General features: G+C 42.5%; 2 protein-coding genes across 5 annotated transcripts in view; one reads left to right on the top strand and one right to left on the bottom strand.

Annotated features, from left to right (window-relative positions):
* The window catches only part of TRANK1 (tetratricopeptide repeat and ankyrin repeat containing 1), an 84257-nt gene extending 62650 nt beyond the window's left edge, over positions 1-21607 (bottom strand). Inside the window, exon 1 of the mRNA XM_072153220.1 lies at positions 21461-21607. The gene's annotated coding sequence lies outside the window, so the exon portion shown is untranslated. The remainder of the gene's footprint in view (positions 1-21460) is intronic.
* Positions 21608-21694: 87 nt separating this feature from the next.
* The window catches only part of MLH1 (mutL homolog 1), a 32737-nt gene continuing 27479 nt past the window's right edge, over positions 21695-26952 (top strand). For 2 of the 4 annotated variants that reach the window (XR_011855856.1, XM_072153222.1), the window contains exon 1: positions 21695-21946. Coding sequence is in view for 2 of the 4 variants with exons in the window: in XM_072153222.1 (XP_072009323.1) it covers positions 21831-21946 (116 nt within the window). In the remaining 2 variants the exon portion in view is untranslated. Of the gene's footprint in view, positions 21947-21980; positions 22006-26952 lie in introns of those variants that run through there. The other 2 variants (XM_072153221.1, XM_072153223.1) reach the window with 2 other exon arrangements.

The following is a 26952-nucleotide window of genomic DNA, read 5'->3' as shown; positions in this document are numbered from 1 at the left end:
CGTTTACAATGCGTTTTGTAAATGGAAACGTTTACAGTAATGTAATTAGGCAAATCACCTCATCTCTGTTGTAATGTGTTTTAAAAGGCAATGAAAACGCAACCAAAGCGCAACATGGGAACGCGCCCTGAGGGCGATCGACATATGGCGTTTTTGGTTCGTTTCTAATCCATTTTTCCCAATTATCTTAATAGATAAACAGGTTGTAAGGAGCCAAACGCATGGTAAATGGCCAAAAACGGACTGAAAAATGGTGAATTAGTACTCACCGGTGATTCGGTTTCCATCCAGTCCTCCATGACAGCCCACTTGGAGGATGCCCCTTGACCTCTGTAGGGACAGGAAGCAGAGAGGTTAAAAGCCTCCCACCCGCATCTACCAAATAACTACACCGGTGGAAGGTAAAAAGAAAAATTTTATTTGTATAAATTTATTTGAAATATATAGGCCGTCATGGAGGACTAGATGGAAACCGAATTACCGGTGAGTACTAATTCACCATTTCCAAAATGTCCTCCATGACGGCCCACTTGGAGATCTACCAAATAAGTAGAAACTCTAGGGTGGGATGATCGCCTGCAGAACCTTCCTTCCAAAGGAGAGGTCCTGAGAACTTGTCAAGTCCAGACGGTAATGCTTAATGAATGTGGATGGTGAGGCCCAGGTGGCTGCCTTGCAAATCTGCTCGAGTGATGCGCCTCTTCTCTCAGCCCAGGAAGCCGGCATAGCCCTAGTGGAATGAGCCTTTAGATTGGTAGGAACCTCCTTCCCTTGCATCGTATAGCAGGTGGAAATAGCCAACTTCAGCCATCTTGCTATCGATACCTTGGAGGCCTTTTTCCCCTTATTTTTCCCCTGGAATTGAATAAACAAGTTATGGTCTATGCGCCAGGGTTCTGTAGCCTGCAGATAAGCTAAGACAACACGTCTTACGTCCAGAAGATGCCACAAGGCTTCCTCACTAGAAGAAGGATTCTCGCAGAAGGACGGAAGGGTGATCTCCTGGTTCCTGTGGAATTTGGATACCACCTTGGGAATGAAACCAGGGTCTAGAGTAAGAATAATACGATCAGGAAGAATGCGCATATAGGGTTCTCTGATGGAAATAGCCTGAAGTTCCCCCAATCTCTTGGCTGTAGTAACAGCAATCAGTAGAGTAGTTTTTAGCGTTTTTAATGCTGGTACTGTCCAGAGGTTCAAAAGGAGGTCTGGAAAGTGAGTCTAAGACTAAGGTGAGAACCCATGTAGGGGTCCTCCTAAGAATGTGAGGTCTGATTCTGGAAGAGGCTAAGATAAATCTTTTGACCTACCTGTGGTCTGCAAGGGGAAAATCGAAAAAAGCGCCCAGGGCCGAGACCTGCACCTTCAGGGTGCTAGTGGATAGGCCCAATTCCAGGCCCTTCTGCAGAAAGTCCAGGATCTGGAAAATATTTGGGTTGAGTTGAGATCCAGGATTATCCCCACAAAAAGACACAAATCTCTTCCAAATTTTGTGATAAATGGAACATGTAACTTTTTTCCTACTTGCCATAAGTGTGGCTACTACAGCCCTGGATAGACCTTGCGATCTCAAGAAGTCGGACTCAGGATCCAAGCTGCTAGCTGAAGCTTCCCCGGGTCTGGATGCAGAATAGGACCCTGGTGCAGAAGGTCCTTCTTCGGAGGCAGAATTACCGTTTGCTGCAGGGCCAAGGATGTCAACAGTTGGTACCAGCTCTTTTTTGGCCAATTTGGACAGATGAGTATTACCCTTGCCCGGTCCATAAGGATCTTCCTGAGGACTCTTGCGACCAAGGGAATAGGGGGAAAGGCGTAGGAGAGAGGTTCGGTCCATGGATGACTGAAGGCGTCTACTCGATCCTTCGACTCCCTTGCCTCCAGTGAGAAGTATAGATGACACACTGAGTTCTCCCTCGAGGCGAAGAGGTCGATCCGAGGAATGCCCCAAAGATTGATCAACTGGAGGAAGATTTCCTGATTGATGCACCACTCGTTGGGAGAGACCACCCTCCTGCTGAGGAAGTCTGTTCTCTTCTGCCCATCAAAAGATGGTGCAAGTTAGGGAGGAAAGAGCTACGGATGTTGTACCTCCTTGTCGTCTCAAGTAAGACACCGCCGTGGTGTTGTCCGACAGTATATGGACATGCTAATTCTTTAGAAGAAGAGGGTTGGACCTTAGGGCTTCCCAGACAGCTCGCAGTTCCCGATAATTTGATGGTTTCTTTGCTTGTGAAGGGGTCCAAGATCCCTGGGCGTAGTGCGAGGGGAAGACTGCTCCCCAGCCCAGACTGCTTGCATCGGTCGTGATGGTAAGACACGGAAGGCAGTGCCAAGGAACCCCTTTTTTCAGATTCTTCAACTCTAACCAACATTGAAGGTCTCTCTTTACCGAGGATGGAATGGTGACCTTTTTGTCCAACCCTGAGGTTCTTCGATTCGAACTCTGCAGAGTGTGACAATGGCTCTGGCTCCAAGCTACAGATGGGAGGCAGGCCGTAAGGAGACCCAGAACCTTCATTGCTCCTCGGACTGTAATGGAGAGGAGTTCAACATAACTCCTAGAAACTTCTTGTGAGTGGAGGGTGATAGATCTGATTTTTGGGTGTTGATTAACCACCCCAGATATGAGAGTTTCCTCATGGTAAAATCTCTTGCTGTGATGAGATCTAATCTGTCTTTCCCCACAATCAGAAGGCCGTCTAAGTATGAAACAATAGACACATTCTGCAGCCTCAGGAAGGCAACAACTTCCACCATGATTTTTGTAAAAACTCTCGGAGCTGAGGAAATGCCAAAAGGCAGAGCCCGAAACTGAAAGTGGAGGATATAACCCTCTGGAGAAAAAACTGAAAATCTGAGGAACCTTTGAGAAGAGTGGTGAATTGGAATGTGGTAATAAGCGTCCCGAAGGTCTATCGTACACATATACACTCACCGGCCACTTTATTAGGTACACCTATCCAACTGCTCGTTAACACTTAATTTCTAATCAGCCAATCACATGGCGGCAACTCAGTGCATTTAGGCATGTAGACATGGTCAAGACAATCTCCTGCAGTTCAAACCGAGCATCAGTACGGGGAAGAAATGTGATTTGAGTGCCTTTGAACGTGGCATGGTTGTTGGTGCCAGAAGGGCTGGTCTGAGTATTTCAGAAACTGCTGATCTACTGGGATTTTCACTCACAACCATCTCTAGGGTTTACAGAGAATGGTCCGAAAAAGAAAAAACATCCAGTGAGCGGCAGTTCTGTGGGCGGAAATGCCTTGTTGATGCCAGAGGTCAGAGGAGAATGGGCAGACTGGTTCGAGCTGATAGAAAGGCAACAGTGACTCAATTCGCCACCCGTTACAACCAAGGTAGGCAGAAGAGCATCTCTGAACGCACAGTACGTCGAACTTTGAGGCAGATGGGCTACAGCAGCAGAAGACCACACCGGGTGCCACTCCTTTCATCTAAGAACAGGAAACTGAGGCTACAATTTGCACAAGCTCATCGAAATTGGACAGTAGAAGATTGGAAAAACGTTGCCTGGTCTGATGAGTCTCGATTTCTGCTGTGACATTCGGATGGTAGGGTCAGAATTTGGCGTCAACAACATGAAAGCATGGATCCATCCTGCCTTGTATCAACGGTTCAGGCTGGTGGTGGTGGTGTCATGGTGTGGGGAATATTTTCTTGGCACTCCTTGGGCCCCTTGGTACCAATTGAGCATCGTTGCAACGCCACAGCCTACCTGAGTATTGTTGCTGACCATGTCCATCCCTTTATGACCACATCTGATGGCTACTTTCAGCAGGATAATGAGCCTTGTCATAAAGAATCATGGAATCATCTCAGACTGGTTTCTTGAACATGACAATGAGTTCACTGTACTCAAATGGCCTCCACAGTCACCAGATCTCAATCCAATAGAGCATCTTTGGGATGTGGTGGAACGGGAGATTCGCATCATGGATGTGCAGCCGACAAATCTGCGGCAACTATGTGATGCCATCATGTCAATATGGACCAAAATTTCTGAGGAATGCTTCCAGCACCTTGTTGAATCTATGCCACGAAGAATTGAGGCAGTTCTGAAGGCAAAAGGGGGTCCAACCCGTTACTAGCATGGTGTACCTAATAAAGTGGCCGGTGAGTGTAGTAATCGGTGTAAACAAGCTGAGTAGCGGATCTTACCAATTCCATTCTCCTGTAGGTGATGAAACTGTTCAGGGATTTTAAAATTATGATCAGCCGGTTTGATCCATTGGGTTTCTTGACCAGGAACATTGGAGAATAGAAGCCCTTCTTTTCTTGGTCTGGAGGAACCGGAACGACCACTGCCGAGTGAATGAGGGATGAAACTTCCTGCCAGATGAGAGAATGGGTAGAAGAAGAGGTAGAGAATAAGGGGGGAATAAATCTTGAAGGAGGGGAGGCACTGAATTCTATTCTGTAGCCGGAACTGACAATGTTCAAGACCCAAGGGTTTGAAGTAATATGTGTCCATTGAGTAGTGAACTTTAGAAGACGCCCCCCCACTCTGACGTCACTGCTTCTTACCCCCAGAGTTGTCCGGAGAATTGGAGAACAGAAACCCCCGGCCTCTGCCTCCCTTGGAGTAGCTCCAGCGCCCCTGTTTACCTTTCCCACGAAAGGAATCTTTAGGGTTCTTGAAGGGGCGAAATGAAGGTTTCTTGGAGGATGTTCTGTTTTCAAGAAAACCTTTTTTCTTGTCGGAGGCTTTCTCTAAAATAGCGTCCAACTCTGGACCAAAGACAAAATCACCTGTGAAGGGTATGCTGCAGAGCTTAGACTTCGAGCATATATCACCGCCCCACTGCTTTAGCCATAAAGCTCTCCTAGTTGCGTTCGTTAGCGCACCCTCCTTGGCTGCAAAACAGACACCCCCAGCGTAAGCGTCTGCCAAAAAGGCTGTGGCAGATTTTAAAAGCAGAATGCTTTCCAGTAGGGACGCTCTGGGAGTACCTTCTCTAATATGTGATTCTAGTTCATTTATCCAGAAAAAAAAGGGTCCTCGCAACAGAGGTAGCGGATAGGTTGGATTTTAAACTAATCATTGAAGTCTCTCAGGCCTTCTTAAGAAGAGCGTCGGACTTCCGGTCCATGGGGTCCCCGAGCTGCGCTGAATCTTCAAAGGGAAGGTCTGTTTTTTTGACCACCTTCGTCACTTGCACGTCTACCTTGCACGATACCTCACCTTTAAGAGGTTATCCAGATCATCTATCTGAAATAGGTGACGGGAGTCCAGTTTCTGACTGATATCTTGGGAATCCTGTTCCTCTGTTTTACGCTAGAGAACAAGACGGACCCTCAGAATCATAATTTTCTTCCTCAGAAGAAGAGATATCCACCAATCTAGGTTTTTTAGGAGGGGGATCTTTCTGTGTCGCTGATGCAACTGGTGCTACCACCTTTTCTTCAATAAAGGACTTTAACTCATCCATGAATGATGTTTTTTCCACACGCATCAAGCCTTCAATACAAGGTCTGCATATGGGTTTTGCGTATAATTCGGGCATAAACTGGAGACACATATTACACTTCCTAGCAGAGGTCCTACTCTTTATGGAACGATCGGGAAAAGGTGAGTAAAGTAACTAACTTGGGGTTCTAATATGTATTGTAGATACTAGAAGAACATACAGCACCACTTACGGGGACAGGAGGGTGGAGTAGGCCCAAGTCTGCTTCATCAGCCATAACAAAAAAGTCTGGGACGGCAACCAACCAAACAGCATACTATTGGTACCAGGCACCAACGGACGCCGATACACAGAAAACCGGATGTTTAAATACCTTATCCGGGAGCCCATCCCCCATGCAGGTGGCCGTGATGCTGCTCTCCCAGGTGCCCGCGCGTAAGCCCGATGTTGGCCGCTGGAGAAGGACGGGATGCCGGATCAGCGGGGGCCAGGGAGGAGAAGATCCAGCCGCGGGCCCGATCCGCAGGGGAACTACACCCTGCAATAGGCCGGCGTAACCCGGGTAAGTTGAAAAACCCTCTCCTTCTCTGCCTTGGGGTTACTACAGAATGATGGAAGGATGATGTCCTGAGATCTATGGAAATTGGATACTACCTTAGGCAGGAACCCTGGGTCTGGTCTAAGGATAACCCTGTCATCCAAGACTCTACAATATGGATATTTATGAGACAATGCTGCCATTACTCTCCTGGCTGAGGTGATGGCTGTAAGAAAAACAGCCTTAAGTGCGAGAAGCTTTATGGAAATACTTTCCAATGGCTCAAACGGAGGGCCTGACAAAACCTTGAGAACCATAGATAAATCCCAGGGAGGTAACTTACTCCTAATTGTGGGCCGAATTCTACCTGCTGCCCTAATAAATCTGGAAATCTATGGATGTCTGGCTAACTCCTGCTCAAATAAGGCTCCTAAGGCCGAAACCTGAACCTTAAGAGTAGCTGGCTTGAGACCCTTCTCTAGGCCTTTCTGCAGGAACTCAACGATCTGACTAACATTAGGCTGAGCCAACCGCTCTGGGCCCTGACCAGAAAAAGAAAAGTAAGTCTTCCAAATTCTATGATAGATCTTATATGTTACTGGTTTCCTACTCTTCTGTAGAGTGGAAATAACCTCACGAGACAAACCTTGCTTTTGGAGAATCGTCATCTCAATAGCCATGCTGTCAGATGCAGGGCTTTTATGTCTGGATGGAGGATCGAACCCTGCGACAACAAATTCCTGGATTCCGGAAGCACCCAGGGATCGGCTATTGACAGCTCCCTTAGACTTGAGAACCATGCCTGACGAGGCCAAAAGGGAGCGATCAATATCACCTTTGCCCTGTCCTGTCTTATCTTCCTGATAGTCCTGGGCAGGAGAATCAGAGGAAAGGCATAAAGAAGAGGACTGTCCCACTTTTGAGAAAAAGCGTCCACAGCTAAAGGAGGGTCTGCCCTGTTGAGGGAAAAAAATCTTTCCACCTTGCGATTACTCCTTGTGGCAAAAAGATCTATCAATGGCATCACCCAAAGCCTGACTATCTTCCGAAATACTGACTCAGTTCCCATTCCCCTTGATATAGGGCCTCTCGACTTAAAAAATCTGCCGATACATTTTCTACACCTCTTATATGAAACCCTTTTACAGATGTAAAAAAAGGTCTCTGCCAAGGTTAAGATCTGAGTGGCTATGAACATAAGGCCTGAATTTCTTGTGCCGTCCTGTCTGTTGATATAGGCAACGGTTGTAGTAGAGCTAATAGCTCTTTTTTGTTTGATGACAGGTCCCTCTCTGCAATGTCCGAAGTACCCTGAAAAAACAGATTTTCCATGTGAGCCCCCCAGCCCCACGGACTGGCATCCGAAGTAATCAGCCTGTCCTGACTGGGGTTCCAAGGAAGACCAACCTCTAGATTCCTTACGTTTAACCACCAATCTAGGGAGTTTAACATTTTTATGGGGAGGAGAACTTTTACTTCTAAGGAGGTCTGATCCCTGTCCCACTTTTCAAGAAGAAAATTCTGTAGACTTCTTGAGTGGAACTGAGCCCAAGGGACAGCAGGGATGGCGGCTGAAAAAAGACCCAGAAGAGACATAGCCTTTCTTAAGGAAATCAGGGGATTTTGTTTTACTTCTAGCACCAGTGTTCATATTTTTTCTACTTTTTCCCTGCAGAAATACAGTAAAGGCGCCCCATCGCTTTATAGTATATGTGGTGCGCCATTTCGGGCGCTCGTAACCAGAAACCGGAAGTGACTACGCGTCACTTCCGGTGCACACTTTCCACTTACCCCTGCTGTCAGCAGCCGCCGGCTACTAGAAACAAACTTCCGGCCGAGGTCCCGCACGTACAGTGGGAGGAAGCGCCACGATCCTCATCCCCACACTGGAGGATAGAACTGACGGTGTCCCACACTCCTTTCATGGAGAAGGGTAAGTGAGACACTGCAGGGACACCTTCATCACGGCGTGCTCAGGTCTCCTTCCAAGAACAGGAAACCAAACTGAGGTGGAGTAGGAGGAGCCTCTTTTTATGCTCAGGTTTCCTGTCCCTGGAGGGCGGATCCCTATCTCTCTGGTGGTGCCGTCGTGATGAAGGGGAAATGGATGTTTAAAAACGGACCAAAAACGCCATGTGTGGCATCACTCTCAGGTCAGCAGCACACGTGGTGTTTTGAGCCCATTTTTGGGCCGTTTTTTAACAAGCAGTCCGTTAAAAAACGCATGCATTTTTTAACGCATCATATTTTCATATTGGCTTTCTCAATGGGTTTTTGGTTAAAGTGTATTAACTTGCCATTTTCTACCCTGCGTTTTTGCCTGTGTTGCATTTTTGAAAACGTGTGAGTTTGTGGTCTGCGTTTTGAAACGCATGTGATTACGTGCACAAACAGCATAGAGAAGAAGATGACTGCGGTTTTTGAAAACGCATCAGTTTTTGACAGTTTTTTTTGCAATTACTTTAATGAGGATAATTGGAAAGTGGACAAAAACGGATGTGTTTTCAAAAACCCATGCGCTTTAAAAAAGGAAGCATTTTTTAAACACGTTCCGCTAGCGTCGCATTCATAACGCGTCGGTAGCGCACAAGGGGCGGGGCTCAGGTCGACCAGTTTCAATTAAGATAATTGGTCATATCTGTCAAAAACGGATGAGTTTTCAAAAACGCATGCGGTTTTTAATAAATGCGTTTTTTTAAAGGACTGCTTAAGGTGATGGCAGACTTGCCGTCTTGGCTGCATTTGCAAACGCAGACCAAGCCGCACCTACGGAACGCCTGCAATCGGGAACGTTCTCTATCACAGGCGTTACCATAGAAACTCCGAGGCGATCGGGCCGCGGCCCACCCGGTGGGTGCGGCTTTGTCTGCGTTTGCAAACGAAGACAAAACGGCACATGTGGCACCAGCCTTGGGCCAGCGGCACACGTGGAGTTTTGAACCCATTTTTGGGCCATTTTTAAGCAATCCGTAAAAAAACGCATGCATTTTTTGAAAACGCATCCGTTTTTGACCCGTTTTAATTAAGATAATTGGTAAGACCCAAGCCAAAGAAACAGGTACAACGCATTACAACAGATGAGGCGATTTACAAAATGCAGTGTAAACACGGCGTTAATGCATATGTTATCAAAGCATTAACAAAACACATACATAAACAATGTGTTAACACCGTGTTTACACTGCGCTTTGTAAACGCAATTGTTATTAGTAATGTAATTAGGCAAATCCCCTCATCTCAGCTGTTGTAATGCGTTTCAAAACGCAATGAAAGCGCAACCAAAATGCACCGTGTGACCCCGCCCTATGGGATCAGTTTTTCCCACTGTTTTCATTGGACTTGCAATGGTTCCGCTAGCATCTGTTAGAACTTCCATTATTTGAGTCTGAAATGCATGCAATTAGTAACAAAACATGCGGTACTCGTTACTGATCGCATGCAGATCTTATTAGGCCTCGGTCACACGTTGAATGCAACGGTAGCGGAAAGTGTGAGCGCGGCCTTATGTGTTGTGCGTTCATACATTGCCTTTTTGTTGTGTTTTCATTCCATTTTGAAACGCATTTAAACAGCTTAGGAGAGTTAATATGCCTAATTACATTACTGTTAACATTTGTATTTATAAAACACATTGATAAATCTTCCCTCATCTCTGTATCCCTATCCATGTTACCTCACACATAAGCATGTTATGCTCATTGCCTATAGTAACCAGTCAAAGCTCAGGGCTCATATGAATGACCTGTGACAAAACAGCAACCAATCATGGCTCAGCTCCCAAATGTCACAGCAGCAGTAGACAATGGCTCCTGTATATGGTAGGTAATAAGTGGATTTTGGAAAGCTAGGGGTGAAAATTTTGGTTCAAAACTAATTACAGAGAGCGGATGTGTAAAATATGATGATTGCCAGTGAGGCGCTGCAGATTCCTTTAGTGGACATACATACATACACACCCATACATAGACTCAGATTATATACAGGCAGTCCCCGGGTTACATACAAGATAGGGTCTGTAGGTTTGTTCTTAAGTTGAATTTGTATGTAAGTCGGAACTGTATATTTTATCATTGTAATCCCAGCCAGAACTTTTTTGGTCTCTGTGACAATTGGATTTTAAAAATGTTGGGTTGTCATAAGAATCAGGATTAACAATACAGCTTCATTACAGACACCTGTGATAACTGTTATAGCTGTTTATTGTAGCCTAGGACTAAAGTACAATAAATTACCAATATCCAGAGATCTGTTTGTAACTAGGGGTCGTATGTAAGTTGAGTGTTCTTAAGTAGGGGACCGCCTGTATATTAGATATATTTCTATACCTAAACTTTGCCTTGGTTTATACTGTACACCAAGTGTATATAATAACTTCTTAAGCTGTAACTAGAAAACGGTATATGACACTGAACACTAGACTACTTCTGTTTAATCACTGTAATAATTCTTTGAAATCGAAACTTAAGATAGTGACCTCTACTGGCCTTCATGTAACATGTGAGAAATGAAACTTACTGGAGACAAACAGAAGAATCAAAACTGAACCAGGTTTCCTTTTCTAAGTCACTTGTATTGTAAAGAGCAACCATACCTTCTTCCTTGTTTACTAGTATTTCTAAAGGGAACATAATGTCAAAACAAGAAAATAGAACATAAATACAGGCGTCCCCTACTTAAGAACACCTGACTTACATACGACCCCTAGTTACAAACGGACCTCTGGATTTTGGTAATTTACTGTACTTTACTGTACTGTAGTCCTAGGCTACAATAATCAGCTGTAACAGTTATCACAGGTGCCTGTAATTAAGATTTATTGTTAATCCTGGTTCTTATGACAACCCAGCATTTTTAAAATCGAATTGTCACAGCGACCCAAAAAAAATTGACTGGGGTTACAATAATAAAGTATACGGTTCCGACTTCCATACAAACTCAACTTAAGAACAAACCTACAGACCCTATCTTGTATGTAACCCGGGGACTGCCTGTATATTAAAAGTAAGCCAATAAAGCAATCCTGTCCTTAACCCCTTACCGACATGTGACATAGTATTATGTGATGATGTCTATATCTCAAAAGAATTTTTTTTTTTTTTGGCATGCAAACTTTTTTGCAGGCTGCATTTTTTTCGGGACACATAGGGCTAGTTAAAACATAATTTATTTGAGGTTAAAAGTGGAAAAAAGGCTATTTTTTGTAATTTATAGTACACTGCTCAAAATAAAAGTGGAAAAAAGGCTATTTTTTGTAATTCATAGTACACTGCTCAAAATAAAATAAGGGGAAGACTCAAATGACACATCGTAAATCTGATTGAATACTCTGTTCTGTATAAAGTTGAATGAACTGACAACAAAATCACAGAAAAAAAAAACAATGGAAATCAAATTTATCAACCAATGGAGGCCTCGATTTGGAGACACTCACAATATTAACCCCTTATCACCGACACTAGTTTTCAGCTTAACGACCAGACTCGATTTTTCAAATCTGACGTGTCTCACGATAATTGGTTATAACTTTGGAACACTTTAACATATCCTGGTGATTTTGAGAATGTGCTTCATGATAATGGTAAAATTTAAGTGATAAGTTTTACGTTTCGTTCTGAAAAAAGTGAAATTTTGGCAAAAGTTCGTAAAAATTCTTCAATTTCCAAGTTTGAAATGTTCTTCCTTCCAGACAGGAAGTAAAACTACCCAAAAATCTTGGTAATTAACATTTATGGAATGTCTGCTTTATTTTTAAGATGATATTTTTTGCATCCTCTCATTTTTCTAGGAAGTTATAAGGCGCAGAACTTTAGGTGCAATTTTTCTCATTTTCATGAAAATTGCCAAAACTCACATTTTGAGGGACAACTCAGCTTCCAAGTGACTTTGAAAGGCCAAAATAATAGTAAAACCCTATAAACCCCATTTTGGAATGCAAATATATAAAGGCTTATTATTTGCAGGATACATGCGAGATTCAATGTATAGATAATTCATTTTGGGGATCTATAGCTTATTCGTGAGATTTTATTAAAGGACACCTGTCATCAGGTCTGTGTCACTAGTCCTGTCACCTCTACCTGTTGGAGCAGCTCACAAGGATCCCATCCCAGCCTTTATCTAGTCATTTCATACATTATTCATTGTAAAATCATCTTTTCTTTATTATGTAAATGAGGCTGGTCACATGGTCAGAGGCAGTGATGTCACTCCTGTTACCCCTCCCCTCTCCTCCCCCTGCTCATGTCTGTGTGTATAGTAAAGTATTGCTAGTGTGTGTGCTTTATCTGCTGACATGCTGCATCCTCCTAATATACAGGTGAGAGGCACAGATATCAGCTACACATGAATCTGACATGTTCTGCTATAACATGGCTGCATCCTGGAGCTGTTGTATCTCTCCTAAACACACACACACATGCACACACAGGCTGCAGAAGGCGTGGCCACCAGCACCGGGAAGCACATCATTATACAGCCTCACATCATTATACAGGCTGTCAGTGATGCACTGGGGGTGTGGCTGTGCCTCCCACTCATGAATAAGCTGGACAGCTGAATATGCTAATGCTTCATTGGACATTTCACAGGTCATTTGCATACAGCTTTAGGACCTCATTGCTTAGGTTTACAGGCATGTAGAGGGACAATGAAGGGATAGAGGCAATGCTCTCTAATGGCAGTTTATGAAAATATATTTAGTTTAGGGGGGTTATTTTGCATGACGGGTTCTCTTTAACTATTTCAACACAAAGAAAATCATCAATTTTTATTTTGGATTTTTAGCCTTTTTTTCCCTGCTCCCGGTAACGTAAAAATATAATTTTATCTTTATTCTCCTGTTCACTATGATTACAGTGATACCTCATTTATATAGTTTTTCTCATCTTTGCTCAATTTTATAGAGCAAAACCAATATTGGAGAAAATCACATTTTTTTTTTTACTATCGACAACTTTTCAAGGCCATAACTTCTGTATTTTTCTGTTGTCATATCTGGTTGAGGGCTTATTTTTTTGCAAAAAGAGTTGTTCTTATTAGGGAACGTAACTTTTTTGATCACTTTTTAGAACATTTTTTGTGATGGGGTTTGATGAAAAATTGTATATTACGGGAAGTTTTTTGTGTGGTTTTTTTTTACGTCGTTCACCGAGCGGGTTCAATATTGATTTAGATTTATTGTATAGATTAATACGGACGCAGTGATACCAAATATGCAATAATTTGTGTTTTATATACTTTATTTGCATTTTACGTGTAACTGGAGAGATTATGGGACTTTTATTTCATTTATTTATTTAATTATAATAAAAGGATTTCATTTTTTTTTTTTTTTTACATTTTCCATCCTTTGGCTTGAACAAGCGTTCATCCGATCGCATGCTCCGTTACATACAACCGGGTCCTGCCAGGAGCGGAACTCGACGTGAAGAGGAGCCAGCAGACCCCGGGGCTGCGGCAGAAAGGATCGGATCCCCAGGTAAGCACACCGGGGTGTCTGATCCACAAGGGACACACGTACAAGGGGTTAAACACCCGGGATCGGTGTTAGTGCCGGGTCTGGGCTGTGATATCACAGCCCAACACCGGCACCAGACTGACCCGATGTCCCTAAATTTTCTTCTGACATCAGAAGAAGTACCCTTAATGACCGCAGTACAAAGCCAATAGGTTGGTCATTGAGGGGTTAAAGAGGAAAAAGGCTGTTCCAACTTTGATGTAATGTCCGTAAAACAAGAGAAAAGGAGGCTCAGTATTGTTTGTAGCCTCCACGAGCCTCTATGACCTCCCTTTAAAGCCTCTGGCATGGTCATGATGATGATACAGATGGTCTACTGATGATTCTCATCAATCGCATTGCGGGGTGTTGAGGGGTGAATGGTGAACGGTTTTGTCTGTCTGTGTGTTTGTACCTTTTCTTCTTTTTCTCCTCCTGCTGGCCAGCAAACCTTTGTCTCTGTCCACTATTGTTTCAACCGACAAACCAGTTCAGCAGTCACCACTCAGCATTACCTGATCTTACCTGTGTGTGTGCAAAACCTGAGCAGAGGGTGAGCTGGGTTTATATAGCCTGTACCTGATTACTGCCAGGTGATGCAGTGCTGAAGCCATGCGGTTTATGTATGTATTTCTTACTTTGGTTACTTTGTAAACTCACCTTTATTTTTATATTGTGTATTATACTGTACTTTGGTGTTATATATATATTAAGTAAGAAATATATCTTTGTGTGATGTTTGTTGTTAAAGGTGCAACCCAGGGATGTATCCCTTTAAGACTCAAGGGAAATAGTTGGGTATTTTTTTGGACTTGAAGCCTAAGTAAAGATTTCTTTTTTTTAACGTCCAGAAGACCCCACATCTCAACATGGGGTGCCCGAAGTAGAGGGAGCCCCCTCCCTCTGAAGGTACATTGATCCCACGGTCACAGCATTGACTGCAGGATCAAATGATCTATTTCGATCCTGACTGTTAAGAGCAGGGTCCTAGAGGCACTGCTTTTCCTTGCACAGGGGGCCCGTGCAAACCTTAGGTTAGGCCCACGGAGAAACCTGTTTGCCTAGCCTAAGGTCCCTTAGTGACAGACGGAGAAATCCATATGGGTGGTCACTTCTAAGGAGTGAAAGAGAACCGGTCATAAACTGCCTTCAGAAAGCATTGCCACTATCCCTACACTGTTTAAGTTTACAGGCATGTAGAGGGACAATCAGATCCTAAAGCTGTATGCAAATGACCTGAGAGGTCCAATGAGTAAATATCATATTTAGCTGTCCAGTTTATTCATGAATGGGAGGCACAGCCACACCCCCAGTGCTTGACTGACAACCTGTATAATGATGTGACACTCCTGCTGCTGGCTCCTCTATGTGCTCCTGGTGCTGGCGCCCCCTGCAGCCTATGTGTGTATGAGATACAACTGCTCCATAATGCATATGTATGGGAGAAGAGACGTCAGGTGTAGCTGATGTTCGTGTCTCTCACAGGCAGCAGATACAGCACAGACACTAGAAATGCTTTACTATACATTACACACAGACATGAGCAGGGGGAGGGGTAACATCACTGCCCCTGACCATGTGTCCAGCCTCATTTACATAATAAAGAAAAGATGAATTTAGAATGATTTATGTATGAATTAACTAGATAAAAACTTGGATGGAATCCTTGTGAGCTGCTCCAACAGGTAGTGGTGACAGAAATAGTTACAGAGACCTGATGACAGGTGTCCTTTAACGACTTGGCCTTTTTTAGTTTTTTTAATTCCATTTTTCACTCACCACCTTCAAAAATCTATAACTTTTTTATTTTTCCACTTAAAGAGCTATGTGACAGCTTATTTTCTGCGTAACAAATTGCACTTCATAGTGATGGTATTTAATATTCCATGCCGTGTACTGCGCTGCAAATGACATGTCTACTTTATTCTTTTGGTCTGTACGATTCACACTGCCGTATGGGGGACGTATATATGGCATATATATGTCCTACATAGATAGCAATGGGCGTACGATATCGTACAGGAGCGGTACAGTGTTGCACCATACGATTGTCGGGAGAAAGATAGGACATGCCGTGCCCCATGTTTCTCTATGAAGAGGGGCGGCGGGTGAGCCTCCTCTCCACGGCGACGACTACGGTACGGCGGGCACATGTTAGTGTGAATATGGCAAAAGGCCTCATGCACGCAACCGAATGGTCTTTTCTGTTCTATATATACACGTCTGTATTCTGGACGTATTACAACAGTATGGCAAGATTTTGCACCATATCCGCACCGTATCCGTATAATATACACTGGGCTGGGAAGTGATGGATGGCAGACTATTGGCTGGCTGACAGAATGCAGCTCTAACTGGTTCTGGATACTGCCCATATATATGGCAGCATACGGTGCACAGTCGTATACAGCGCGTATTTAACCCGTATTTCATAAGTTCCCATTGACTTCTATGGTCGTACGGAAAGGAAATATGGTGGAAAATAGGACATTCTCTATATTTTTATTAAAACATAATTAACATTTTTTTTACTGTGTTTAACCCCGTAACGGAAAATAGCGGCCAAAGTCGGAAATGGCACTTTTTTGCCATTTTGAGAAATATAAAAAATTCTTTTAAAAGTAATCAAAAGGTCGTACAGTCCTAAAAATGGTAGCATTGAAAACGTCATCAAAAGTCACAAAAAATTACTCCCACAGCTCTATGAAAACATTATAAAACCTATACAAATTTGGTATCCCAGTGATCGTACCGATGGAAAGAATAAAAAAGACATGTCATTTGGGGAGCACAGTGAAAGCCGTAAAATCCAAGCCCACAAGAATATAGAGCAAATGCGTTTTATTTCACCATTTTCACTTTGGACTTTGGAATTTTTTTCCCGCTTCCCAGTACACGGCATGAAATAATAAATACCATCACTATGAAGTGAAATTTCTTAAGCAGAAAACAAGCCCTCACACAGCTCTTTATGTGTAAAAATAAAAAGTTATAGAATTTTGAAGGTGGGGAGTGAAAAATTGAAATGAAAAAAACAGAGGGACAGGTTGTTAAGGGGATTTCCCACAAACAACAGATAGTCTGACGGAGCGACGAGGGGTCTAATTTCGTCATCTGTGGGGGTCTCAGCACTAAGACCCCCACTGATCAGCAATTTAGATAGGGCCTAACTTTTGTTTGTGGGAAAAAACACTTTTACATTCAGGCCTTTTTCTTTGTTTTTGCCTTTCTATTTTTCATTCCCCACCTTCAAAAATCTATAACTTTTTTATTTTTCCATGTAAAGAGCTGTGTAAGAGCTTATTTTCTGCGTAACAAATTGCACTTTACTGGGAAGGGGGAAAAAACTCAAAATGCACTGAAATTGGCGAAAGAGCACATTTTGTACCATTTTCTTGTGGGCTCATTTTTTCCGGCTTTCACTGTGAGCTCCAAATTACATATTTTTAACCCCTTAAGGACGCATCCATTTTACAGCTTAAGGCTCAGCCCGATTTTTTGGATTCTGACTTGCTTCGCTTTATATGGTTATAACTTTTGAACACTGTTACTTATCAAAACGATTCTGAGATTGTTTTTTCCCCACATGTTGTACTTCATTTTAGTGGTAAATTTTGGCAGATAAGTTTTGCGTTTATTTACAAAAAAAAGAAAATATGATACATTTTTTGAAAAATTTGCCATTTTCGAAATTCTAAATCATTGCGTTTTCAGGCAGATAGATTTACCACCTAAATAAGTTGCTGAATAACATTTCCCATTTGTCTACTTTACATTTTCATAATTTCTGAAATATCTGGATAATTTATTTTGACGTCACGCGGCTTACAAATAGAATATCGCTTTTCCGGATTTTCAGAATTGACTATTTTGGGGATAAATACAGTTTTGAATGAAATTTTACATATTTAGCATCAAAACCCCCTATATAATCTACCCATTTTCAAATCTGCACCCCTCAAGCTATCAGAAACAGCTTTTACGAAGATTGTTAACCCCTTGAGATCTTCATAGTAATTCAATCAAAATGGAGGTGAAATTTAGAATAGTCATATTGTTCCCTTATACGTTCATTTAGCACCAAAATTTACACATTTCCAAAATATAAAAAGAGAAAACCCACCATACAATTTGTTCTGCAATTTCTCCTGAGTACAAAGACCCCCCACATGTGGCCGTTACTTGTTTTATGGGGGCACAGCGAGGCGCAGAAGGGAAGGAGGGCGCTGCAGCTGCCAGGATTTTAGTTTCCTCATTGGCCCCTTTTGAAGGCTATAAAATTTTCGCTTTTTCGTTATTGGGGCCATGTGACGGCATTTTTTTTGCGGGATGAGATGCTTTTTCCATTGTTACCATTTTGGGGTTGGTATCACCTATTGTTGAAAATTTAGGAACTTTTTTTGAGGGCAGGAGTAGAAAAGCATCAATTCTGTACTGGATTTTTGACTTTTTTTTTTTGGTGTTCACCGTATAGACTAATAGTCATGTTATCTTTATTCTATGGGTTGATACGATTACGGGGATACCAGACATGAATATATTTTCTTACGTTTTACTAAATTTGTCAAACAAAACCCTAATGTGGGGAAAAATCTATAATTTTTGTATTGCCATCTTCCAAGTGGCATAACTTTGTTACGTTTTTGGCTACGGAGCTGGTTGATGGCTTGTTTTTTGCGGGACATGTTGTACTTTGCACCAGTATCATGTCTGAGTACATATGGTTTTTTGGTCGCATTTTATATCATTTTTTGTGGGATTGAAAAGGTAAAAATCATAATTTTTGGAGGGTTTATAACAGTTTTTTTTTACGGCGTTTATCGTGGGGGTTCAATAATGATTTACTTTTATTCTACAAGTTGTTACGGACGCGGTGATACTATATATGTGGGGTTTGTGTTATGATTTAGACTTTTTTTTTGAGTTATATGTCTCTTTATATGTTTTGGGGGTTTGGGGCATTTTTAGTGATTTATGACTTTATTTTTTTATTGAATAACTTTTTTTTTTTACTTTTTCACTTTTATACCATGGGACATGAACAAGCAATCTTCTGATTGCTTCTTCATGATAATATTCTGCAATACTCATGTATTGCAGAGTATTATCAGTGTCAGCCTATGCACTTGCATAGGCTGGCACTTTGCCAGTAAGATGACGTCACAGACGCCATCTTACTGGCAATTCTTGCTAGTAACTCTGGGGTCCAGATCGGACCCCAGAGTTACTATAGCAACGATCGGCGCCCCCCGAAAACGGTTCGGGGGGGCCGATCGTGGGGGAAAGACCCCCCAGATACTTGTTAGATGCCGCGGTCGCGCTGACCGCGGCATCTAACGGGTTAAGCACCCGCGATCGGAGACAACTCCGATCGCGGGTGTTACACTGGGGTGCCGGCTATTAGTTACAGCCGGCACCCCGTGTTTCCCGATGCCGGTTCGGCTCTGATCCAGAGCCGAGCCGGCATAAGCGCCGTGGCGGATATATCCGCCACTGAGCGCTAAGTCACTGCGCTCCGTGGCGGATATATCCGCCGCGGAGCGTGAAGGGGTTAAAAAATATTGTTTCACCATAGTCTGGCGCATTTGCGCCGTTTTCTCATGGGCTTGGATTTTACGGCTTTCACTGCGTGCCCCAAATGACCCGTCTATTTCATTCTTTGGGTCTGTGTGATCACAGGGATATCAAATTTGTATAGGTTTTATAATGTTTTCATACAGTTACAAAAAAATATTTTGCCATCTTCTGGCACTAATAACTTTTTCATACTTCGGTGTGCGGACTTATGGGTGGTGTCATTTTTTATGACGTTTTCAATGCATCTATTTTTGGGACTGTACGCCCTTTTGATCACTTTTTATTTAATTTTTTTTCTATTTTTCAAAATGGCAACAAAGTGTCATTTTTGACTTTGGGCACTATTTTCCATAAAGGGGTTAAAAGCAGCGAAAAACTGTTATTATAGTTTGATAGATCGGGCATTTTGGGATGTGGCAATACCCAACATGTTTATGATTTTTACTGTTTATGTGTATTTATATGACTTCTAGGGGAGTGGTTTGAATTTTTTTTAAGATACTTTATTTTCTTAACAATTTTTCAGGCCCCCTAGGATACTTTAAAGGGCACCTACCACCCCGATTCTACCTATAAAGGTAGAACGGGTGGTAGGTGGATGAATGGGACGAGAGGATAGCCCTTTTTGGGCTAATCCTCACGTCCCGGCTATCTTTTAGAAAACTTTAATGCAGGCATATGTAAATTTTTTTATGCGGCTACTGGGGCGTGGAGTAGCCGTACAAGAGGCTAATAGTCGTGGCTATTCCACGCCCCAGTAGCCACGTTACTCCGCCTACCATTTAATCTTCGGCGCGCAGCTCCTCGTAGCTGCACGCCCTCGTCCGAATACCCGGCATCTGCGCCCTTCTGCGCATGCGCAGTAGCTCCGGCCCAGAACGCAGGGGACTAGGACGAGGGCGCGCAGCTACGAGGAGCTGCGCGTTGAAGATTAAATGGTAGGCGGAGTAACGTGGCTACTGGAGCGTGGAGTAGCCGCATAAAAAAATTTACATATGTCTGCATTAAAGTTTTGATAGCCGGGACATGAGGATTAGCCCAAAAAAGGGCTATCCTCACGTCCCATTCATCCACCTACCACCTGTTCTACCTTTATAGGTAGAATCGGGGTGGTAGGTTCCATTTAACTTTTACTAAAGTTTGACAGCATATGGGGATTGTAGAGATACAACAGCTCCAGGCAGCCATGTTATAGCAGAACATGTCAGGTACTTGTGTAGCTGAGGTCTGTGTCTCTGTGTATTAGGAGGATGCAGCATATCAGCAGGTGCAGCAAACACACTAGCAATGCTTCACTATAATAATAATAATAATAATAATAATTCTTTATTTATATAGCGCACACAGATTACGCAGCGCTGCACAAGCATGTCAAATTGGTCCCTGTCCCCAAGGGGCTCACAATCTAAACAACCTAACAGTATGTTTTGAAGTGTGGGAGGAAACCGGAGTACCCGGAGGAAACCCACGCAAACACGGAGAGAACATACAAACTCTTTGCAGATGTTGACCTGGGTGGGATTTGAACCCAGGACCCCAGTGCTGCAAGGCAGATGTGCTACTCACTCAGCCACCGTGCCGCCCTATACATTACACACAGACATGAGGAGGGGTAGGAGAGGGGAGGGGTAACGGGTGACATCACTGCCTCTGACCATGTGACCAGCCTCATTTACATAATAAAGAAAAGATGATTTTAGAATGATTAATGTATGAAATGACTAGATAAAGGCTGGGATGGAATTCTTGTGAGTTGCTCCAACAGGTAGAGGTGAAACATATCGTGGGAGAGACCTGATGACAGGTGTCCTTTAAAGAATTGCATTAACATTGGGTTTTGTAAACACAAATGTTAACAGTAATGTTATTATGCAAATCTCCTCAGCTGTTGTATTGCATTTCAAAATGCAATGTAAATGGCACATGTGAATGCAGCCTAAGGCCTCATTCACATGGCCATTAGAAGGGACGTTTATACGGCCGCATATAAGTCCCCATAGACAGCAATGGCAGCTCTATCTTTCCCTGTGTGTGCGGCCATGCACCGGTTTTCTATGGAGGGGTCACCTCCTACTCTCCAGCGCCCGGTGGGCACACCACCGTGTGAATGTACCCTAACTGGTCACTTGTGTTTCAATAGAATCTCCCATGTCATCAGGCCAAACCCTGTCATCTGAAGTTTGCATTGCGTTTCTAAACCTAATGTAAACTGAATGCAGCCTAATGAGATAGGTGTATCCCTACTCATAGTAAGTATGAGCCCATGATGACTTTCCAGCCTTATTTCTGGTGCAGCCACATCCTGGCATCAGAAGCACGTGTGAGGAGCTGCAAAACCCACACAACTTGCTCTACAGCAACTCTTACCCTGTCCATTCACGTTACACAAACAAGTGCATCTGTGAGGGGCACCATACCTACCCCAACAGTATTATGGTCTATGGAGATGGGAACAGTAACTTTTAGACTGGACAGAAATCTTTCCCATTCGCGTGGGAATGAGCATGCGGTAGGCATCGAGATCCTGCACGTCCTGTCCCCTAGAGCGCTTGTCTCTCTTGCATACTATTGTCCTACTTGTCAAACACAAATGTTTGATTTCGGTCTCCGACAACATGGCTGCTGCCGCCGACTACTAGTGTGCGTAAACATATTCACAACTAAAGCCTCTAGCCGGGACAGGCACCTGCATGCTGATTGGTGCTGGCTTTGTTGAGCTTTCATCTGAGGTAGAATCGAGCGCGCCAACCTTCTCCTAAGCCTTCCATGTCGTAGAGTGTCTGCGGACACTATGCCTCCTACAGCCGGGGTCATCCGTCGCCTGGATGAAACTGTGGTGAACAGAATCGCTGCAGGGGAGGTCATCCAGAGACCCGCCAATGCCATCAAGGAGATGATAGAGAACTGGTAATGTCTGGTTATATAATGTGTATGCCAGTGACATGTGCACGGACATTCACCTGTCTGTAAGTAATAAACATCACGGGCTGAATCTACAGGTCTCTGCCAACCACAGTCTAACAATGCTTTCTATGAAAAAGAGGCTCTGCAGCAGCTGCACAGTGTCTTATACATTTGTACATGATATACAGTGTTTTGAATGTGAATGAGGAGGCCAGTACATTCCCTAGTGACTGTCCTAATACATAGCTGTCACTTTTATTCTGACAGCCATAATGCCATCCAATATCATAGTCTTGAAGGTGCCATCAAGCTATTATAGTCCCCTCCCAGGAAAAAAAAATCTTAAAAAAAAGAAAAAAGTTTATACATTTTTTTTATATATATATATATATATATATATATATATATATATATATATATATATGCTAAGATTATTTTAGTATCATCAATATATAGAAAACATTCTAAACAACTCTGTTATTAGGTTTTGTTGCGTGCAAAAAAAAAAAAAAGTTGTCACCTACCCCTGAATCTCAGCAGAGACCATTATGCATCATCCAACAAACCCTTAAAGGGGATGTACATAGGTCGAAAAATCTGGCTGCTTTTTTCCACAGACGGTTACACACCTGATCATAGTTTGTGCATGAACAACGCACTACCCATGGTTAGGAGAGGAGCTGTTTTTTGGAAGAACGCAGTGATGTTTTCCCACCCGAAAGTAAATTTTTCCATCCAAATAGTGGAAAAATAAAAACGTTACATCTTTTTAAATGTTAAGACAGAGACTCAAAAATCTTTTAGCGTATTCATACTAGCAAAACATAGATAACAATATATACACATTAAATAAAATCTTAATTGTACTCACTCACTTGGGGTGGGGGGGCATCATCCTCTTCAGAAAGAGTTAATACAATTCAATAAATTATAGCCTTTCCTAGTTGACATAAAAACGTACAACTTGTTTTGCAAAAAAAAATAAGCTGTCTACCAGTGACGTACATGGAAAAATAAAAAAGTACAGCTTTTGGAACTCACCATGAAAAAGGGCAGAGGTGGGCAGGTTCTAAAGCATTAACCACTCAACTCTCTGTGCTGTACTATTGTGGTGTAGAATAATCCTAATGGCACTCCACGCCATAAATAACGTGTAGTAGAAAGAAAACGCGGCTTGAGAAAGTGCTGTTCAGCGCGAAACGGTCCCGGCATGCACCCTCCCTGTACCTGTCGCCCTAAATGAAATAAAGAAGCACTAAAGAAGCTGGTGAGTGCCACGTTTTCTTTCTACGACATATTTATACATGGATTTTATGCTGAGCACCGCAGGCTGTGTGGACTGTAGTATTGTGGCAGGTTCATTGTGCCTCCGTTTGTAGCTGTCCTGTAAGACATTGCTGTCTAAGGATAATAGTACGTTGTGGAGCCGAACCAGCTCTGCACCAGTGCGTGGGGGGTTAGCACTAATGTACCGCTGACATCAACATGCAACACCTGTGGTGGGAGTGCGCTCCAATTGTGGGTGTTAACTGCCTGAATGGCGCTGTCAACCCGACCGCAACTTTTAAATGCCTGTAGGGTGATTCCCTGCACAATCATCACTATGGCAACACTGCGGCCTGAGCTAAGACCCCGGGGCTGTACGTATTAAATGCCTGTAAGGTCCTGCCACAGACAGGACCCTACAGGCAGTGTCAGCCTATGTGATTGCATAGGTTGACAGTGCTAATACATCAATATTGCGGGGTATCAAAATAAAACAATTGCATGTTCATGTCCCATAGTGGGAGAAGTAAAAAAAAAATGGTACAGTTGTAAAGTACAACATGTCCCACAAAAAACATACTCATCCAGCTATATAGACCATTAATTTAGAGCCATGCCAAGTTGAATATCGTGATGCAAAAATGAGATTTTTTTTTTTTCCCCCCACACTAGGTTTTATTCTACAAAATTTGTGAAGCCTAAGCAAAAAAAAAACCCATCGAAATTTGGTATCTCTGCAATAGTACTGACCCGTAGAATGAATATAACATGTTACTTAGGGTATACGGTGAACACCAAATGACAGAATTTATGGGTTTTTTTACTGATAGTTTGAGGGGCGCAGATTTGAAAATGAGTTGATATGTAGGGGGTTTCTAATATGACGTATCACAAATCTCATTAAAAACAAAAATGATCCCCAAAAAAGTTGATTGAAAAGCTCCTTGAAAATACAGAAAACCAATGAAAGTCGCATGACATCAAAATAAAATATCCAGACGGTTTAGAAAGTCCAAAATAATTAAGCAGCAAATGGAGTGCTGCTTCCTTTTTTGGACTTTATATTCATGTCTGGAGCTTGTGCACCCCCACCTTCCTTGTAAGGGGTTTCAGATACTGTGATGCTGTGGACTTTCTCTTTTGTGCAGACATTTTAACCCCTTCCCGTCAAGGCCCTTTTCTATTTTTCGTTTTCATTTTTTAAATTCTGCTTTAAAAAAATCTAACTTTTTAATTTTTCCATGTAAATAGGTGTGTGAGGGCTCGTTTCCTGTGTAATAAATTGCACTTCTTAGTGACAGTATTTAATATTCCATGGCATGTACTGGGAAGTAGGGAAAATATTCCAAATGCAGTGAAAAAACACAATTGTACCATATTCTTGTGGGTTTGGATTTTACGGCTTCCACTGTGCGCCTCAATGACTCATTTTTTGGGTCGGTGCGATCACGGGGAAACATAGGTTTTATGTTTTCATACATTTTACAAAAATTAAAACCACCTGTACACAAAGAAATTCTTTTTTTTGTCATCTTTTGGCGCTAATAACTTTTCATTCTTTATGTACAGAGCTGTGGGTGGTGTAATTTTTTTGTGACTTTTGATCACTTTTTAACATGTTTAAAACATGCGATACCTAACATTTTTATGATTTTATATATCATTCCCTTGGGGGGTGATTTGAACTATTAATTTTTAATGTCCTTTTTTTTTTTTTTTTTTCCAGACCTCCTGGCTACTTTGATCCTACCATGTACTGCCGTATATGGGGATTTTCCTCATTTGTTACAATGTCCAAATCGCACATTGTAATGAATGGGTTAAAACCAGACAGCCTCGGGTCTTATGACGGCTATCTCAAAATCGCTTTAACCCCTTAAGGACGCAGGTTTTTTTTCGCTCATTTCTCTCTCTCCACCTTCAAAAATCCATAACTTTTAAATTTTTCCGTGTACAGAGCTGTGTGAGGGCTTATTTTGTGCGTAACAAATTTTACTTTGCCCCGATGTTATTTATTTGGAAAAAAATTCCAAATGTGTATAAATTGAAAAAACCGCATGTGCGTCACATTCTTGTGGGCTCACTTTCTACGACATTCACTCTGCGCTTCAAATAACAGCTTCTTTGGTTTGGTATGATCGCGGTGATACCAAATTTAAACAGGTTTTATTACGTTTTAATACATTTTCAAAAATTAAACGAATGGGTACGAAAGAGGAAGAAAAAAATTGCCATCTTCTGACACTAATAACTTTTTCATACTTCGGCGCACGGAGCTGTGTGATATGTCATTTATTCCGAAATGAGCCGTCGTTTGCATTGCTACCATTTTGAGGACTGCAACATTTTGATCACTTTTCATTACATTTTTTATGTCATGTAAAAAGGTGTAAAAGTCGCATTTCGGACATTTGGGCGCCATTTCCCGTCTCGGAGGTCACCGCCGGATATAACAGTTTTTATATTTTGATAGGGCATTTTGGAACGCTGCGATACCTAATGTGTTTGTGTGTTTATTATATTTTATATCAGTTCTAGGGAAAGGGGGGGCGATTTGAATTTTGTTATATTTTATTAATTTTTACACTTTTTTTCTTTTCTTTTTTTCACTACTTCTTAGACCTTCTAGGGTACATTAACCCTAGATGGTCAGATCGTTCCTACCATATACTGCAGTATTGCAGTACAACAGTATTGCAGTACATGGCGTTTTTGCATGTGATTCATTACAATGAGCCACTGGCTCATTGTAACGAATCTGCATAAACCATGCAGCCTCGGGTTTGAAGAAGACCCGAACGCTGCCCTCCGATGACGTTCAGGAGAGCGATGTTTTAAGTGCTGGCGGCAAAGAAGAGGTGCAAGCACCGACCGTGGGTGTTAGCAATTGGACTTCGCTGCAATATGCAGCAAAGCCCATCTCTGTATGAAGAGGGCTCAGCCCGTGAGTCCTCTTCATACACCCTTCATAGCTCTGCGGCGGATATATCTGTTGCAGAGTGTGAAGGGGTTAATAAGTAAGTGTTCAAAAGTTTAAATCATATAAATCTACACATGTCAGAATACAAAAAATGGGGGTGAGCCTTAAACTATACTGATCAGTGACGCTTGGACTCCCTTTACCCTTGCTGATCGCCTTTTTCAGAGCCTGCAATGTTTGGATGAGTGATAAGGCATCTTACTCCTATGGTAACATATTAGAAAATACACGTGTGTCAGCATTGTTTGTTTCACTGTCAAATCCACCATATTTTTTCACAAAGAACATTGACTGTGAGGGTCTCAACCATCCATTCTCCCCAATCTTCAGAAGAAGTTTGTGTGATTTTTTTTCTCCCTGCAGATGAATCATTTACAGTGGGGATGGAGAGCAGAATAAGGGTTATTCTAACCATGCTCATGTTCCCTTTTTTAATTTGTTTTAGATCACAACAAGTGATTAAAAATGTAATAAGTGAACTGGCCCTAAGAAGTAAATTATTGGAAGACAGTATTTAGAGCAGTGTTCCCCAACCACCGGTCAGTGGCCCAAGACTGGACACCTGGTTCTAGTCTGCAGCCAACCTCTCTAGAAACAAACAAAAAAAACTCTCCTTCCCTGTTCCCCTGCAGCAGTCTTCTCTTCCTTTAATTAATTTCCACGCTAATGCACTGGTTTATTGAAGGCGAGTGTCATTATGTCAACACATTGGGGCAGATTAATCAAGTGTCTGTAAGTCAGAATATTTCCAGTTGCCCATGGC

Source organism: Engystomops pustulosus, chromosome 5, assembly GCF_040894005.1.
Source record: "Engystomops pustulosus chromosome 5, aEngPut4.maternal, whole genome shotgun sequence".
NCBI classification, from domain to species: domain Eukaryota; kingdom Metazoa; phylum Chordata; class Amphibia; order Anura; family Leptodactylidae; genus Engystomops; species Engystomops pustulosus.
This window is presented reverse-complemented; position numbering and strand designations above follow the sequence as displayed.